The sequence below is a fragment of the Quercus suber genome, unplaced genomic scaffold (genome assembly GCF_002906115.3).
Source record: "Quercus suber isolate HL8 unplaced genomic scaffold, Cork oak 2.0 scaffold_480, whole genome shotgun sequence".
Lineage (NCBI taxonomy): Eukaryota > Viridiplantae > Streptophyta > Magnoliopsida > Fagales > Fagaceae > Quercus > Quercus suber.
Window position 1 is genome coordinate 126,879 of NW_027069931.1, and position 18,718 is coordinate 145,596.

At 34.4% G+C, this 18,718-nt stretch overlaps 2 protein-coding genes across 5 annotated transcripts; both read left to right on the plus strand.

Annotated features, from left to right (window-relative positions):
• Positions 1-1,024: 1,024 nt before the first annotated feature.
• On the plus strand, positions 1,025-7,277 carry LOC111997748 (uncharacterized). 4 transcript variants are annotated; one of them, XM_024029883.2, is made up of 8 exons: positions 1,025-1,362; positions 2,803-2,939; positions 3,468-4,853; positions 4,949-5,635; positions 5,719-5,802; positions 5,883-5,958; positions 6,097-6,410; positions 6,896-7,277. In XM_024029883.2, exons 3-8 carry the CDS (start codon positions 3,528-3,530, stop codon positions 7,100-7,102), a joined length of 2,694 nt encoding a protein of 897 aa, XP_023885651.1. In that variant the 5' UTR covers positions 1,025-1,362; positions 2,803-2,939; positions 3,468-3,527; the 3' UTR covers positions 7,103-7,277. The 4 variants fall into 4 exon arrangements, with proteins under 4 accessions (XP_023885651.1, XP_023885653.1, XP_023885650.1 ...); XM_024029885.2 differs by having other exon boundaries at positions 2,813-2,939; XM_024029882.2 differs by having other exon boundaries at positions 1,025-1,350.
• A 10,381-nt stretch (positions 7,278-17,658) lies between these two features.
• Positions 17,659-18,498, plus strand: LOC111997792 (F-box/kelch-repeat protein At3g06240). The gene has a single exon (XM_065762905.1). The coding sequence runs from the start codon at positions 17,659-17,661 to the stop codon at positions 18,496-18,498; it is 840 nt and encodes a 279-aa protein (XP_065618977.1).
• Positions 18,499-18,718: the final 220 nt, after the last annotated feature.

Below are 18,718 nucleotides of genomic sequence, written 5' to 3' on the forward strand. Positions count from 1 at the left end.
CATAACTTTTTACTTATTTTTTGCTATCAGACTTATAGCCTAACAGCAGAAGAAATCAAAATTTTGGGGGGGCCATGGCCCCCCCAAGGGACAATGTAGCTCTGCCCCTGGTTGTGGAGTAAATGGCAGACCTTAGAAGTTTGAAGCATGCAAGCAAAGCACGAAATCCATTTTCACATAATCATATTGAAATTTTCATGAATCCATTTTGTGGAGCTTTTAATTTAGGAGGTAGATGAATTTCGACATAATTTTGATGGACACAAACAAAACATTTCTGTATGAATTTTCAATCAATGATAGAAGGGAAAAAGCAAGTTTTGCATCAGAATGAATGATTAATGCTCATCAATGTCAAAGACACAAATTTCCAGATTTGAATCGGGTAGGTATTGCACCCGGTGCAACTCACCCCTTCTAGTACGCAAACATTTTTACCATTTTTAATTTTTATACTATTTTTATTCAATGGCTGAAATTGAAAGTTATTTTTTTCAACTCACAATTTCAACCCTTACATTGCACCTGTTTTCAATCCTTAATTTTCACTTGTCTCAAAGAATTTTGTATGTGACAAAAGATTGAATTGTCACCTTGTAACTAAGCTCATCTCAAAGGTCTAGGAATAGAAATGTCATCCATTATTTTAAAAATATGGAAAATGTTCTTCTAAAGACAATTGGTAACTCTTTGTGTTATAATCAATCAATGTAATTTCGAATACGGTTTGCACACAAAAAGAAATAAACACATACTGACATACAAAAAACGATGGATGGAGCGGACCGTTTAATATACAAATCCCATAAGGAGACTCACCGCACCGGGTCGTGGCTCAGTGAGCCAACTCAGCAAAGTTTCTCGATTCTGCTGTGTTGTCTTTGTCTTCACTCTTTTAGTCTTGACCGCTCCTAACTTTAAAAAAATATATATATATATGAATCCAAAAAATATATCAAATAAATTTCTCTGAGATTAAAAATAAAAAATAAACAAAATTTATTTTATTAAAAATTTAAAAAATGAAATGCCAGATTGGCTTTGGATAGAAGAAAACCCTAACACACGGCGGGTCGAACTCGAGTTGAAACATTCTCACCCACTCACCCATTCCCACTCGTGAGTCGCGACTCGCACCGTTGATCTCACCCTCCTTCTCTCTCGATTTCACCCTAATTTTCTTCCACCAATCTCTTACCTTTTACTCTCACAAATTTTTTATTTTTTTTTTCCGATTTCTCTAAATTTTTATTGACCTTCAAAAGCAAACCAAAGCAAAGCAAAAGCACCATCTGACTCGGCGTTCCTTTTCCTAACTCGGCTCCTTCCTTCCATACAGTCACCTTTGCGGTATGCGATATTGTACGATCCTTTCATTTCTTAGCTCAATCAGAAAATTCAAATTATTTTTTATATTAATTTTAGTTCTAATGGAAATTTGTTAGGTTACATTATCTTTCTGTTAAATTTTTTTTTTTTTTTAATTTGTTGTGTTTGGAAACTGAAATATGAGTTACAAATATTTGTAATGTGTTTTAATGAATGATGATCTAAAAGCAAACAATTGAGTACAATGTTGAAGTCATGTTTGTTCCTTCCAACAACAAAAAAAAAAAAAAAAAAGGTTTTAAGTTGGACATGCTTGAGCTGGTTATTGAGTATGTCTTAAAATTGTTTTAAGCTATCATTTGTGTGAAATGGAATTGATGTGTGTATTGTATTGCATTGGGCACAATAATATGTATAGTGAGAGGTCTATATTATATATGTATAGAATTGGAAACCTTGACCACCGCAAGGTGTGGCTTGGTGGAAGGAGTCCTCGTATCACTTCACATCTGGCATGAATTAGTGGTTCAAGTAGTGAAGCTTCAACGAATGTGTTGTGCACACAATGATAGCTCCAATGGTATACGTAGTGTTACCCTTATCGTCACGTGGCGTGGGGTTGATGAGTCCACACTAGAGATCCTCTTTTTCATTCAGTTAGGACTCCTATGACTAATATGGCTAACCCTGGGGACTAGTACAAGTAATAGCACAATGGGTCTAAGCCTGCACATGGATTTGGGCTGATATAACTCTAACATCCCCACTCAAACTCAAGTTAGATTACAAGAAGCCAAACTTGAGTTTGGATATAAGATCATGGAATTGATTTGGTGGATGAGTCTTGGTGAATATGTCAGCAAGTTGTTCTAACGGAGATGTAAAATCCCTAAAGAAGATGGTTCCAAAACACAATAAACTGTAAAGTGAAAGGTCTATATATACAGACACGGAATCCTAGGACTAGTATTGCTAATCTTGGGAAACAAGTAATAGCACAATGGACCTAACCCCACGAATGGACTTGGGCCAATATAACTCTGAAAATTTGAATGCAAGAAAAGAAACCAATTACTAAATTTTGTGGACTCTATCTATATGAAAGCTCTTAAGATGATAACAGCTCATCTACCTCTATCTATAATATATGCTTAATAGTATGTTTGAATAACTGAATGTTTTTACTTTAGCCAAGTAATGTTGAATTTGAAGGTGTGATCTTCTTGCTTAGGAAATGAAATTTATGATTTGAAACTTGTGTGCAATTTTGTTAGGGCACCCAAGCATACTCTACTACACAACAAATGGTGAAACTGTATTTTGTTGATCCCAAAATTTTAAAATATTTGTGTGTTTGTCGAATTAGCCTTACATGGATTTCCACCTAAAGATTGTGTAACGTAGTGTGTGTGTGATGTTTTCCAATTATCTATTTTTTCTTTAATCCCAGTTCCCTACTGACTCTAAAATCAGTTCATTTTAGGTTGAAGGGCTCATTTGAGATATCCGAGGAAGTAACACCAGGCAGGCAAGGTTATCTGTTTTTTCAAAGGGGCATGCGGCTGGCACTTTCCACTCCTAGAGAGTTTTTGGCTCATTGGACTTGCAATGTATGTAGTTTAACTGACATTCCTAATTACTCATCATGAAATTATTTTTGTATACTTGTACTTGTACACCTACCAATTAAAAAGATAAAAGAACCCTTAATAACCCATTCAAATTAAATTCTGTCAAAATTTAGATTTGAGGACTTAAGAATTTTCTTTTTAAGTTGAAAGATATAATTGGTATTAGATTTTATGCAATATTTTTAGAATTTTGAATGGGTATGTCTGTCCATATTTACAGTCAAGACTGATTTTGATACATGGGCAATCATGTAAAAGCCTTGGATGTAGTTCTTATACAAAAATTTCTACTTATAGTGCCTTGTTTTGACAAATTTCATTTGACCAATCATGCTTCTCTCATGTAATTTTTTTTCCCACTTTTTGGTTACACTAATATTAGTTCCTGTCTGCCTGACTCATGCTTTTGTTGATTACCTGAGCTTTAGAAACATGGAAGACTTTTAAATATGGAAATATCATAGCTGTGGTATATTTTTCCTATGTATTTGTTTGTGCCTCTTGCAGCAACGTAATTGGATAAGGGTTAAAAAGCGCTCCAGTACAAGTTCCTGAATAATTTGATTCATGGCCCGAATTCGCTCCTGTGGAATTGTTGACCCTGGATGGGAGCATGGCATTGCTCAAGATGAGAAGAAGAAGAAGGTTAAATGCAATTACTGTGGGAAAATAGTTAGTGGTGGAATATACAGGTTAAAGCAACATTTAGCTCGAGTTTCTGGAGAAGTAACTTATTGTGACAAGGCTCCAGATGAAGTATATTTGAGAATGAAAGAAAATTTGGAAGGATGTCGTTCCAATAAGAAAGCAAGACAGTCTGAAGATGAGGGACAGGTGTATTTGAATTTTCACTCCAACGATGATGAAGAAGAAGTGAATGTTGGGTATAGAAGCAAAGGAAAGCAGTTGATGGTTGTTCGGACTTCGCCTGTGAACTCAACTCCTCTTCGTTCACTGGGGTATGTTGACCCTGGGTGGGAACATGGTGTTGCTCAGGATGAGAGGAAAAAAAAAGTAAAATGCAATTATTGTGAGAAAATAGTTAGTGGGGGTATTAATCGTTTTAAACAACATCTAGCTAGAATTCCTGGGGAAGTAGCACCTTGTAAACATGCTCCTGAGGAAGTTTATCTCATGATAAAAGAGAATATGAAATGGCATCGTACTGGTAGAAGACACAGACGACCTGATACTGGCGAATTATCAGCTTTCTTTATGCTGACAGACAATGAAAATGAAGAGGAAGAAAAAGAGCAGGCTGTTCTGCATCATTTCAGCAAAGAAAGTCTGATCGAAGGCGATAAAAGAATGGGAAAAGATCTGACAAAAGCAGTCAAAGGAATGTCTCCCAGTTCTTGTTCTGAACCATCATTTAAAAGATCAAGATTGGATTCTCTTTTTTTGAAAAAACCAAAGACCCAGAAACAACAATCTCACAAACAAGCAAAAGTAAATACAGCATCCAATAAAAAATCCGCCAATGAAGTTATATCTGCAATTTGCAAATTTTTTTACTATGCAGGAGTTCCTTTACAAGCAGCAGACTCCATATACTTCCATAAGATGCTAGAGTTGGTTGGTCGATATGGACAGGGTTTGGTATGCCCTCAGAGCCAACTGATATCTGGCCGGTTTCTACAGGAGGAAATTACAACAGTTAAAAACTACCTAGTTGAGTGTAAGGCATCCTTGACAATCACCGGTTGTTCTATAATGGCAGACACTTGGAGAGATACACAGGGTAGAACATTAATTAACTTTTTGGTGTCTTGCCCCCAAAGCGTTTATTTTGTTTCTTCAGTTGATGCCACTGATGTAATAGAAGATGCTTCTAATTTGTTTAAGCTGTTAGACAAAGTGGTGGAAGAGACTGGTGAGGACAATGTAGTTCAGGTATTTTTTTTATTCCAATTCTCAAGTAGTTCCTTGCCTGATGAAACAATAATCTTCTAGCACTAAATTTGCTTCCTCCCTCCTGCCTCTTGTAGGTAATCACAGAGAATACTCCCAGTTATAAAGCTGCTGGTAAGATGCTTGAAGAGAAAAGAAGGAAGTTATTCTGGACTCCATGTGGCACCTATTGTTTTGATCGGATGCTTGAAGACTTTTTGAAGATAAGAAGTGTAGGGGAATGCATGGAGAAGGGACAACGAATTACAAAGTTCATTTACAACCAAATTTGGTTGTTAAATCTTATGAAGAATGAATTTACCGAGGGACAGGAACTTCTGAGGCTGTCTATTACTAGGTGTGCCTCTAGCTTTGCCACTTTGCAAAGCTTGCGGGACCACAAGATTAGTCTGAGAAAAATGTTTCTATCAAACAAGTGGATTTCCTCTCGGCTGTCCAAATCAGTCCTGGGAAAAGATGTTGAAAATATTGTTTTAAACACTGCATTTTGGAAGAAGGTGCAGTATGTTTTGAAATCGGTGGACCCAATAATGCAGGTGCTTCAAAAGATTGACAATGGTGAAAGCTTGTCAATGCCATCTATATATAATGATATGTACAGAGCAAAGCTTGCAATTAAATCCATCCACGGTGATGATGCACGTAAATATGAACCATTCTGGAATGTAATAGACCACCACTGGAGTTCACTGTTCTACCACCCTCTGTGTATGGCTGCTTACTTCTTAAATCCATCGTACAGATATCGTACTGATTTTATGGCGGTAGGAGAAATAATGACCTTTGATTAATTGCAGATACATATAGGTTTTTTTCCTAATTAAATCTTTGTTTTATATGGATTTAGCATTCAGAGGTGGTGCGTGGACTTAATGAATGCATAGTTAGGCTGGAATCAGACAATATGAGAAGGATTTCTGCATCTATGCAGGCAAGGATATTGAGCTAACCATTTGCTGCTATGTCCTAACTTTTTCATATATCTAAAACTCTCCCATATCAATTTCACAGATTTCTGAGTATATTACTGCAAAAGCTGATTTTGGAACTGAATTGGCAATCAGTACAAGAACAGAGCTTGATCCAGGTGATGGCATTAAATTGCTTTGTTACTCATTTGAGAATTTTAGTTACAGGTGCACTGTGCATTCACACATGTAGAGTGCAGATAGAGTACTTTCATTCCATCGGCTTAAACTGACTTTTTTTTTTTCCCTCCTACTAGCTGCATGGTGGCAACAACATGGGATAAGTTGCTTTGAGCTGCAACGAATAGCTGTACGCATATTAAGTCAGACATGCTCATCTTTTGGGTGTGAGCATAACTGGAGCATATTTGATCAGATATACAGCCAGAGGCACAATCGTTTAGCCCAGAAAAGACTGAATGACCTTATCTATGTTCACTACAACTTGCGGCTTAGAGAACACCAATTAAGGAAAAAGTCGGATGAAATCTCTCTTGACAGTGCTCTCATAGAACGTTTACTAGGTGACTGGATAGTAGAAGCAGAGAAACAAGCCTTGCAAGATGATGAGGTATTGGAGCTCACATTTTTCACGTGCCAAGGGGCTGTGTGAATTGGGTTACACATGTTAATTGATCTGGCTAACTAGTAACTATAGTTGGCTGTCATATGCAAAAGATGCATTATGTTGCATAGCATTCCAACTTGTAGGGGTGCTTCACTTGATTTATTATGGCAAAAAACCTCAATATTTAGGTTTAGTATGGTAGGCTGTAGAAAATAAAAAAGTTACTGTTACTAAGCCTATTCTGTGCAACCACAAAATCTTTTCTTTACAAGTTGAAGGATGACATTGATTCAGATGAGGCTCTGGTAAACATTCCTTGTCTGATTGGAGTCTGCAGACAATGTGTGATGTGAATCTGATTTTCCCACTTTAAAGCTGTCACCTCCATGCTTATCAAAGAAAATATGCCTCTCTTTTGAACAATGCATCAGTTCTGCTATTACTAAATGCAAAATTTAACTGACGAACTCTTTATTGTCCCTTTGTAGGAAATCATTTACACTGGGATGAAACAAGATTCATATGATAATGATTTGGTTGATTATCAAGATGGAACTGCAGAGGCTAGGAAAGGATCCCTTGAGCTGGTTTCTTTGACTGATGTAGAATCATTGGATGCTATTCCTGCCAATGCTGCTGCCGCCACTGACGATGAAGCTGACATAAATTTTTTTGATGATGATTTGAGTGATTAGTCAAGTTATATGATTCAACTAACCTGGAAAGAAGTAATGTATCTACATGTGACAGACCTTACGATAATTAGATTGAAAGTGATGAGAAGTTCATTCTGTAGATTTTGCATTGTAGCTTCTCTTTTTGTAGTCCAAAAGACATTCAGATATGAAAAAAAATACCGTATACCCTGAAGCATGTGTCTCTCTTTTCACCCTATGTTTTCTCCCTTGCGTAAAATTGTTCTTGTGGTAGTAATTGGTGGTTATCGCTCCAAGCCTGTGGTTGTCTTTTTGATAAATTTGTGGCAATCTTGTGAATATTTTTTGAAGAATTAAAGATCACTTGCTATGTCATGAAACAAATGTTAAAATTTTAAGTTTTTTGCAAATGTTAAAATTTTAAGTTTTTGTGATCTAAAATTATACGTAAAAAATAAGTTTATTGATCGAATAGTAAATAATATTCAATTTAAATGAAATTTGAAATGGATGTTGAAAACATAATGAACGTGAAATTAAACAGTTAGATTTTTAAAATTCACAAAAAAAAAAAAAAAAAAAAAAAGATCTATACGAAATTTGAAGGGTTTCTTTTTTTTTTTTGGGAAAATTTGAGGAGTTTTTTTTTTTTTTCAAATTAGTTTGGAGTGAGACGTTGTTCATATTTTTTGATTAACAACCATTTTTAATAAGGAGTTCAACTACTCGTCCAGTTTCTTGGATGGAAATTGATGAAATTCTTTTTTATTTTTTTTTTAAGATACAATATAATTTAAACTTATAACATCAGTTCTATGAATATTAGTTTTTTATCATTAGGCCAAAGAAATCAATTAGTTTTTTATATAGGTAGGATTTGAGCTTTAGATTTTTTTTTTTTTTTTTTTGATAGACAAATTTTTTATTCAATGATATGAAACTTTACTAATTAAATTAATCAGAACCCACAATTATGTTCTAATAATTAGAGTTAAAATGCAGCATTTAACACTAGATGTTTGTTGGAATTTGGTCGCTAAGCTCCATGCGACATTTAATTTGTTTTATTAAAAAAAAAAAAAATCAACGTTGGTGTAGCTTTATCCTAGCAACGTAAAACATTTTTTTTAAGAAGAGTAATCCTAAACAATTTGATTATATATATATATATATATATATATATAGGTGGACTTAAGTATGGAGTTGGACTTTGTTTATTAATTTTTATAGGAATCATTTTCTCGGAAATGCTCATCTGGCTAGTATGCCGATAGACAAAGGAGAGCCTGCTTCGTTCATAATGTTTTTATTGACAAATGATCTCCCCTCCTCCCACACACACCACCCTCCCAACCCACCCTTTTGTTCTCTCCTTTGAAAAGCAATCAATGATGAACCTGAACTTATATTATAAAGCAAACATTTCCTTTCATTTCCTTTTCAAAATTTATGCTTACTCTGTGTCAAGAGATTTGCTTGGTTTTGGGATTAGACAGTTACACTGAAGATTAATAGCAATTAACATAGAGCAATAATCAATTAATCAGATTGGCATCATGTTTTTCTGATATTTAGTATGTTATTTTGATGTTTTGCTATATTTTCACATTGATATTCAATTTTTAATTTACCTTTCTGCAATTAAGCCATTTTAAGGATCGCATAATTAACATGACGTTACAGCTGGAACTGACTTTGGTTGAAAAGAAGAGAAGTTTGTGGCAGTTGGCAACTTTGAAGTAGGTTAAAGAGGATGGAAGGAGGACATTATGCATATACGATTTGAATTAAGATGTTGTAGCTTTGTATTTGAAGCTCAATTGTCTTGCTTAATGAGTCTTATCCAAATAAGCTTTTCATAAAATCACTTAAAATGTATCTTTACTCTTTACTTGTAAAAAAAGCTATTAGAGTCTGAACACAAATGTCCTGAGTCCTGTTATATTTAAATCTCCAAGTCTCATCTGGAAAAGTTTCATAAGATTGTAAAGAAGTCTATTCAAAATTGTGATAGTTATTTGGTTACTTAGCTGCTTATTGTAAAATTCATCATCGTTAACTCTCTTCCCATCCCTCCCCCCACTCCCCTTTTCCTGAACCCCAAAAGATAACAACACTCACACGCAAACTCATTCTTATTTGGTTGCATATTAGAAGGCTGTTGAAATCCTTGTTATCATTTGGAGAACCTATTTTATGGGTGCTGCCAAAAAGGGCAAATGGGTTTTGCCTTCCGCATTGTGCTTTTGCTGATGAGTAATACCTCTCTGAGCAAAACTTCCATTTTGCAAGTATATTGTCATCATTAATTGATAAAGTTAGGTTCAGAATTAGCTGATGTATGCAAAATTTTTAGGTAGGAGCATTTGTCTACGAAGGGTTCATAATAACTAACGCTGGATTCATCTAGGGAAATGGTTGGAGGGCTATTTACTCTTTTGTAACGTGCCTTGATGCATAATTGCCAAAGACAAAGTTTGGAATATCATTTTGATATCTGTTCATATCATTTCAAATTAGTGTCAAATATATATATTTTTTAATGGATAAACAAAAGCGCTGTTTTCAGGGATTGAACCTAGATCACCTGCGTGACAAGCTTAAATTGTTGTCTTATACTTTAGTTAAAGCTTCAACATAGTATGGAGATTGTCTTTTATCAACAAAGAAATTGACTGTTGTGTCTGTTACTAGCACTCGTTGCATGAGATGAAGTGTCGTGGAAAAGACTGCCCCTTGGAGTTATATCAATGTGCATAGGTACTCTATCTCCCTTCTCTGTGTTTAAATGATTTGCAAGTGCAAGCATGTTTATCTGCAGGGGTTTGTTACTCACTATGAATGTTTTTAACTGAAATGCAGGCTCTGGAATGGGGGCAGCCGCTGTTTTTGAAAGGGGAAGTTGTTGATACCTCTGTAATGCCGGGTAGTTCAAAGCAACAGTCTTTTATCTAAGGATGCTCGGTAGAATGTTTTTTCCCACTGCTTATGGTGAAGTCCTATGAATATATATATACTAGTTGAGTTTCCGCACGATGTGCGATACAACTTATTATTAGTTTTCTCCAATATTTTGAAAAGTTTTGCCAAAAATCATGTAATTCAACTAATTAGCACCTCAATTTCCAATAGAAACATTTAGGATTCAAGTCTCCACCCCCAACTATTGATGTATAAAAAAGATATTTCAATAAATTTCATTGTAAAAAATTGTAATCTTTTGTTATTTTATATATATACAAAATAGAAATACACTAAGAGTAGTATAATGATTTGATCATACTATATATATGTGTTTACAAATTGAAAATTGCATGTTATAGTAGCTAATATAGATAAGCATGTTTCATGCCTACTAAAAAATGCATATATGTTTCAAATTTTTTTTTTTAATTTTTTTTTTTTACATTCTTGATTGTGTGTTACTAAAAAAAATTTCCCCCTTTTGTTGGATATGGTTTCAATTGTTGCAAAAACAACTAAATTTGAGTAAAAATGCCATATATTAAATCAATTGTTTCTCACATTAAAAAAAAAAAAAAAACCAATTGTTTCTAATATAAATCTTAGAAAAATGATATTAAAATTTCATTATACTTAAAATAATTAATATAACAAAATAAACATATTTATTATATTAGTAATCTTTCTAATTACACACAATTCATACTACAGTGTTAGTTCCACACAAACACATACACGCGTGTGTGCACACACACAAAGGAATTAGGAAATTTAAAGGATTAAAATTAATTTTAGTGAATTTATAAATATTTAACTTTTTTTTTGGCTTTTGTGACAATTGTTGTCAAAACAACTAAACATGAGTAAGAATGTCATATTCTAAATTTATTATTATTATTCTAACTAAAAATTATTTTCTATATAGAGTTTATAAAAATAATTAGAGTGAATTGCAAATTACACCCCTGAAGTTTGGGATTGACTGGATTTTACATCCAAAAGTTTCAAAAACTTGATTTTACACCCTGAAGTTTGGTTCCGTTTGCAATTCACCCCCCACAGTTAAATTATGCTGTTAAGTGACACATCATTATGCTGATGTGTTCTAATTTTGCTGAATAAGCATCAAAACTACGTTGTTTCAGCCTAAAGTTAAAACACTAGCATCTAACTTAAACGACACCGTGAAGACCTAACTTTAAAATCCAAAATAGAACCCAGGAACCTAGCTCCTCTACTTTGCAACTTCTACCGTGAGTTAGTCCGTTGAAGGCTTCTCTTCAGCTCGGTGAGCCCCACGCAGCCAGACCTCCCCTAGCTCCGATTGCACCTGTGAACCCAAACAGACTAAACCCAATCCCCACGAACTCATCGGCTCTTGTGAACCCAGGCAATGGCGGCGGCTCCAGGCAGCCTCGGCGGCCATGGTGACGGCTTCAGGCGGCCTCGGTGGTGACGTCTAGAATTCCCCAGCTCTGTGAGCTGCTCTTCTCGTGTGCCTCTTTTCAGATTTGGCCTTTGTAAGTCTTAGATTTTTGGGGTTTTTGTTGATTGGGATTGGTGGGGTTTTTGTAAAAAAATTTTGGGTGATTGATTTGTTGATGGAACTGTCTATATGTGTATGATTTAAATTCACTGTGCAACTTACTTCTCTATTGAAATTATGTGTTTATGGTGGAAATTCGATAGAATTCATCCAATCAACATACATAAATAATAAACTGATATAATGCAAAAAATTTAACAATCAATTCACAAATATGGCTTCAAAAATAAAAATCCTTCCAGTCGAAGATAACTAATAACCGTTGCTTTGGCCGTCACCCTGGCAGCCACATTCGACCTCATTTGGTTAGGTTGATGGGCTCACGAGTGGAGGAGCTGGGTTCGTGGTTAGGGGAGGCCTGGCTGTGTGGGCTTACTGAGCTAACAAGAAGCCTTCGACGGACTGACTCACGGTAGTAGTTGCAGAGCAGAAGAGCTGGGTTTGCGGTTCTGTTTTAACTTTAGGCTGAAACGACGTATAGTTTTGATTTGTGCCACTGCCAGCTCTTCTCTTGATCATAGCTGAAACACATAGTTTTGATGCTTATTTGGCAAAAATAGAACACATCAGCATGATGATGTGTCACTTAACAGCAGAACTTAACCGTTGGATGTGAATTGCTAACAGAACCAAACTTCAGGGTATAAAATCAAGTTTTTGAAACTTTAGAGTGTAAAATCAAGTCAACCCCAAACTTCAGGGGTGTAATTTGCAATTTACCCAAATAATTATATAAATTCATTTAATATAAATAATTAATGCACATCAATAGATAATTAATATATACATTTACTCTATTAGCTAATTCAATGAACTAATATTTTAATATAAATACAAACTTTGTTGAAGTAGAAAACTAAATAAAAAGAACTTTAAGGAGTGCGCCACATGGCACAACCTCATACTCTCCCGCATAAGATCTCTGCTTTTATATATACTAGTCACAAATCCCGCGCATTGCACATGATAATATTTTTAGGATGGTCTCATTAAATTTATTTTTGCAATTTGGACTAATTTAATAAATAGTAATGTATTTCATAATCATATTTTCATTTGTTATAGTGACAATTACAAATGCAATTTATAATTTTTGTCATACCAAAATGAAAACAATACAATTTTTATCAAAAATTCAGAAGGTTGAAAAAATAATAATTTTTAATAAAAATTATTTGTACCATTTTGTGTATCATTAAAAAGTAAAATAGAAAAAAAATTTTGAAATTATTTTTTAGTTTTAAAATCCTTTTCAAACCCAATTTTTTCTACCGTCCAACCAAAAACACCAAGAAATGTATCAAAAAAAATTATAAAATTCAACAAAACTATAATTCAATTAAAAAAGAAAGGGAAAAAAATCAAACTCACATCAAAGCCAAACTCATTCTCCCAAATATGTAAAAACATTTCAACTATGATGTGATCAGGCCAAATACTCAATGCATAATCAAATTCAAAAATTTTACCCTCTTATATACATAATGATTGTAATCAAGCTAAATATTGTGTTAATACTGTCATAATCTAATCTAACATGCAAAAAATAAATAGATAATTAAATAATTTTAAACTTGAAATTGAATTTGTTTTCTTAAAAATATATTGATGGGGTATTATAACACACCAACTCCAAACTCGTCCATTGAGGTTGTCCAAGGCAAACAGGACAAACGAAGCAAATGTAGATGGATTACATTATAGTATGCTCATCCACGATCGTCCATGGAAAGAAATACTTGGACGACCTTCCTGCATTCTAGACTTCTCTCCCCATGTAAGATTAGGACGAGCTTTTCACTTAGCCCGAAACGCTAAGGTCAAGGTTCATTACCATAGCCAGTTTCCAATGACAGTTATGGAAAACAAGCACAAATAATGTAACTTTTATAGCAGTTATGGAAGTTACCTTCGAGTCTTCCGAATTCCTCAATGATAGGAGAAGTTACTAAATAAGTAACTGTCCCGAAGTGTGTGCTATATAAGCATTCATCCATGTGAGGGTAAGTCATTCAGACACTTCCACAAAAATTGGAATCCCAGAAATACTAACTTTACCATCGGAGGATTCTTGGTCGGTCTTCCCCGATCGCCTCTGATTTTGTGTTTGCTTTTTTAGAACTTTCAAGTGCTCTCTGATCATTGACACCCAAGACATTTAGCCTACTAATTTCGTTGTGTTCATCATATATAATAATAATAAAAAATACTAATGAGATGAGGAAGATGAGCAATACAAAATATTCATAAATACTTAAAAACAATTACTCGTGCAGCTAAAAACATCATAAAATAATGATAAACAATTTGTTGTTAATTTGTTAAACAATATATTTACAAACAGTGAAAGAAAACTGCACAAAGACTATCTTATTCAACTGCAATAACTGTTTTTCATTATATTATCCAAACTATAAAATTAAAAGCAAAAAATAAATATGAAAAAATAATGATGTGGCAACAATGTGGAGGATGAGCTGGCTTAACAAGAGTGTAGTGACAATAAATACTACACTTCAACTTTTAGTTATATATAGATATAAATATAGATATGATCCACTTACTCTTTTTATCATTATTGAATGTTATACTTCAGTTACAAGTGTATACCGAACATTTACTCTTGAATAATAGGGGTGCAGGCAACAAGTGGCGCCTCTAAAATTTTTAGAATGGCACTGTAATTTCAAGGGAAGCTAAAAGATGTGCTGACAAGCTTGCTAACATGGGAGCAACTTAAGCTGTTAATTTTCTTTTGTTGTATGAACCACCACCTGTGGTGGTCGATTTGCTAGCTTTTGACAAAGCTGAGCTCTTTTGTAACAGAATGGTTGTTTTTTAGTTTTATGTTATCAGCTTGGTTAACCAAAAAAAAAAAAAAAAGGTTGTAACTTTTTAAAGCCCAAAAATAGAAAAGTAACTGTTAGGGGCATCCTGCTATACTAAATGTTATATTATTATTGTTATTATTATTATTATTATTATTATTTTGGTGAAACTATACTTTTGGTACCTAATGTTTACCTTGCAAGTGTAATTAGTCCCTTTAAGTTTTGAGTGAGTACTATTAGTCTCTCAAATTATTTAAAAAAAAAAAAAAAACCAAATTAGTGTTCTTGTTAACTGCTATTAATGTTATTATTTATATGGCTAACAGAAAAGTGGTGTGACATTTTTTATATTAAAATATTACAAAATTAATACTCTCTTTGTGCGTATTCTTTCTCACTGATTTGCAACCATGGTGGCATAGTCTTTTCACATATTTCTTACTTCTTGCCAAGATTATCTCGTTGAATAGAAGCTCTTCTTGATAATATAAACCAAACAATTTCACACTTTTATTTATGCATACCCATTTCACTAAAACACAATTACATTATATATTTATTTTTCCTTATGGGTTCTACATGTTCTTCTCTTTCAAATTGAAACTAGGGGTGGCAATTTTTATCCATATCCATTAACCCGTCCATTACCCACCTTATTTGGATAAATCTTAACCCAACTCATTTAAATATTTGGGTTAAATAGGTAAAACCCATTTAGTTATTTAATTAGATAAGTTTAAATGGATAAATTCACTGATAACCACTAAACCCATTTAAAAATTAAATTTAAATAAATGCACAAAAACCCACTAAACCCCTCTAAAATCTAAAACTTAAATAAATAATATAACTCACTCTCAGTGTCACTCTCCTTAAACACTTTCCCTCTGATTTTCTCAGTAACCAAACAAGACTCAAAAGTCAAAACACATTTTTCCACCTACTCTTCAACATTTCCCACATTTTCCTTCCCTAAACACGAGGAGGAAATCCTCCGCCTCTAGACGGAGATCAAGGCCTTCGAGATTCAGCTTGACTGGACCAAAGACTCGCCGGAGTATGTTTTCTACGACTGTCCGCCGTTCGCCACCGGACTCCCTCACTACGACCACATCCCCGCCGGCACCATCAAGGATATCGTCACCTGGTACCAGTCCATGAACGACTTCCACGTCACTCGCCGCTTCGGCTGGGACTGCCATGGCTTGCTAGTCGAGAATGAGATCGATCGCCGGCTCAATCTCAAGAAACGCGACGACGTTTTGAAGCTAGGGATTCTCGTACCCGACCCAATCCACGATCGGCGAGAAGGCGATTTGGCTCTCAATCCCGGCGTTGCATCGAAGAAGCATAACGTTCTCCGGGACTTTCATTTTCCCTGTCCATATCTCTCTCTCTCTCTCTCTCTCTCTCTCTCTCTAACGCTTTGTTTGGTTGCTGAGAAATTAAAGGAAAAAAATGATTTTTTTATCTGATGGGTCTTTTGTCGCAGAGAAAATGAAAGGAAAGAGAAGGAAAAAGTGATTTTTTTGAACTTTTTTTTTTTTTGGAAGTTAGACAACTTTAACTTTTTCTCTTGGTCTGTTTGGTTGCCGAGTAAAACTGAGGGAATAGAAGGGAAAGAGGAAACGAAGGTCATTTCGGTGTGCTTGAGACTCTTTCGTTGCTGAGGAAAAAAAAGTCCTTTTTTTTCCCTCTCTTTGCGGCTTTGTTTGGTTGCTGAGAAATAAATTTTGTGAAGGGAAAATGAAAGGAAAAAATAGGAAAAGTGATTTTTTTTTTTGAACTTTTTAATTTTTGTTTTTAAAGTTTTTAACAAGTTATTTATTTATTTGGGTCTTATTGGGTTAAATGGGTAGGTTACTAATTAAATGGATTTTGCGGGTAATAAATAATTAATTTATATATAATTGGGTCATAAATGGATAAATGAATAATTATACACCCAACCTATTTATGATCCAACCCGCCCATTTGCCACCCCTAATTGAAACCCATGAAATTCTCTAACCTTCCCCAGCATTCGAATTGTTAATCATTTGGTATAACACAATTCAATTCCAAAGAAACAAATTTCCTCATCTGGGTCATATCTCTATTTAACTCATTCACATTGAAAAGTTCATCAAATATTGTTCTTTTTTTTTTAAAGAGGGTCAATTTTTTAATTTATTATTATATATATTTTGATGGCACAGAAAAAAGACCAGGATATCAAGGTCTTGTAGCTTGAGTTCCGTCATCACTGCTTCTCTAGGCTTTGATTATCTATGTAGTCTTGTTGGTGTACTGAATTTCTCTTCGTGTCTGTTTTTCGTTGAATAAAATTATTTTATTCATTAGAAACATTCAGATACTTTCTGTTTTTTTTTTTTTTTTTTTCAATTATTATGAAAATAAATAATTTCTTTAATTTTTTTATAGTTTGTGAATATGTGCTAACTTGATTACTAATTCCCTTCTCTCTCTCAAATATATTCAAAAAAACACAAGAAATCCTATGTCTATTCTCCAGAATTGCTATTTGTAAAACCCTATAAATATGGTTGTGTCCTAGAGATAAATTTGTAATAACCTTTTAGCAACTTACATTTGGGGGGCAAATATTGTATAACGATAATATTCAATTGTACTTTCAAGTTAATCATAATTTCAGTTTGCTTGTTGTATTCATTTTGTTATTCCATTATAACTCCTTAAGATTAAATCCCCAACATTGAAATAATAAACCAACAAGGAACGGAGAGGGTGGAAACAGAGGTGAAGCTGATGTTAGAAGGGTTGTGCAGTAAAATTGATGATGAAGTACAAGTGGTTGCGCAAATGAAAAAGGAAGACCAGCAGTTACATGGGCTTGTTATTGGGCTTTCACGAAGAAAAATAATTTGTGATTGGGCGCCCGGTTTGGGCGGCCCAGTTAAATAGTTTCTGCTTTAATGTTATTTCTGTATGTGAAATTGTTCTGTCATGCGGATTTGTCAAATTGGTGTTCTGTTGGGAGTAAAAGAGTAATGTGTTTGGATTTCGCTTATTTTGTTGAAATTGAAAAATTATTATTGAAAATATTGTAAATAAAAGTAAAAGTTAATTGAAATAATACAATAAAACCTGTAAATAATATCAAAAAATTATAAATAATAATAAAAATAAACTAAATAATAAAATAATTTTCATTTTTTGTTCTAACCCAAACGCACGCATGTTATATTATATTAGGGATTTCGATGAAACCCTAGTAGTAGTCAATAAAAAAAATGTCGAGTTCGAGTTCAATGTGGAGGTGGGGGCGAAGGTCGAGAAGGTGCAGATCCAATAATTTATCATTACCGGAAGAGCTGTTGGAAGAGATCGTGTCGTGGCTTCCAATGAAATCCATGCTTCGTTTCAGGTGCGTTAAGAAGTCATGGTCTACTCTTTTTCAAAACCCAAATTTCATTGCCAAACACCTTCACCATCAAACAAAAACAAAAAATCCAAGTATTTTGCTCCAGAGCTCTGACTTAATAGGAGGATATGGCTTCTCCCTGCACCCTTATCCGGATGATAATGATGATGCTGTAGTTGGACGCATTGTGGACCTTTCAAAGGACTTGGGCTTGGTCACAATGCAACAAACTAAAACTATCAACATGTTTAGTTGCATCAATGGCATTATTTGCATTGGTGGTTCCTTCCGTGCCCCTGGCGGCTGCTTCCATTCATTTATCTTATGGAATCCGGCCATCAGAGAACGTAAGATCATTTCTTATCCCTGGCTTCCTGGTCCTCCTTCCCATTTAGTTAAACCATATAACTCTAAAGCATTTTATGCATTTGGTTATGATCAATATTCTAATGACTACAAGGTGGTTAGAATTGTCACTTATAACAAGGATTCTCCACCTACCCAAAAATCACTCTTCACAGACTACTACAATATTTTTCAAGTTTTCTCCCTAAAGGCTTATTCCTGGGCCCCAGTTATTGACACCACTCTTCATCGTTCAAACATTAGTTTGCTTTCTCCCTGTTATGAAGTATACTTTAATGGTGCTCATCATTGGCTCGGTTTCTTTGACAACGGCCACAATAAACCAACTCGGGGAGAAATGTGATTGTGAGATAATTCTATCCTTTGACATGAGCCATGAGGTGTTTCGAATAATGAAGTTGCCAGATGAGGTGTTTCGAAAACTAAGGTACCCAGTGGACAATGTTCCAAGTATACAAAGGGTAAAAGATTTTTGTGTGTTCAATGAATGCCTTGCTTTTGTTGTCTATAAGGAGGATACTGTGACAGAGAATTACTTTGATATATGGGTGATGCGTGAATAC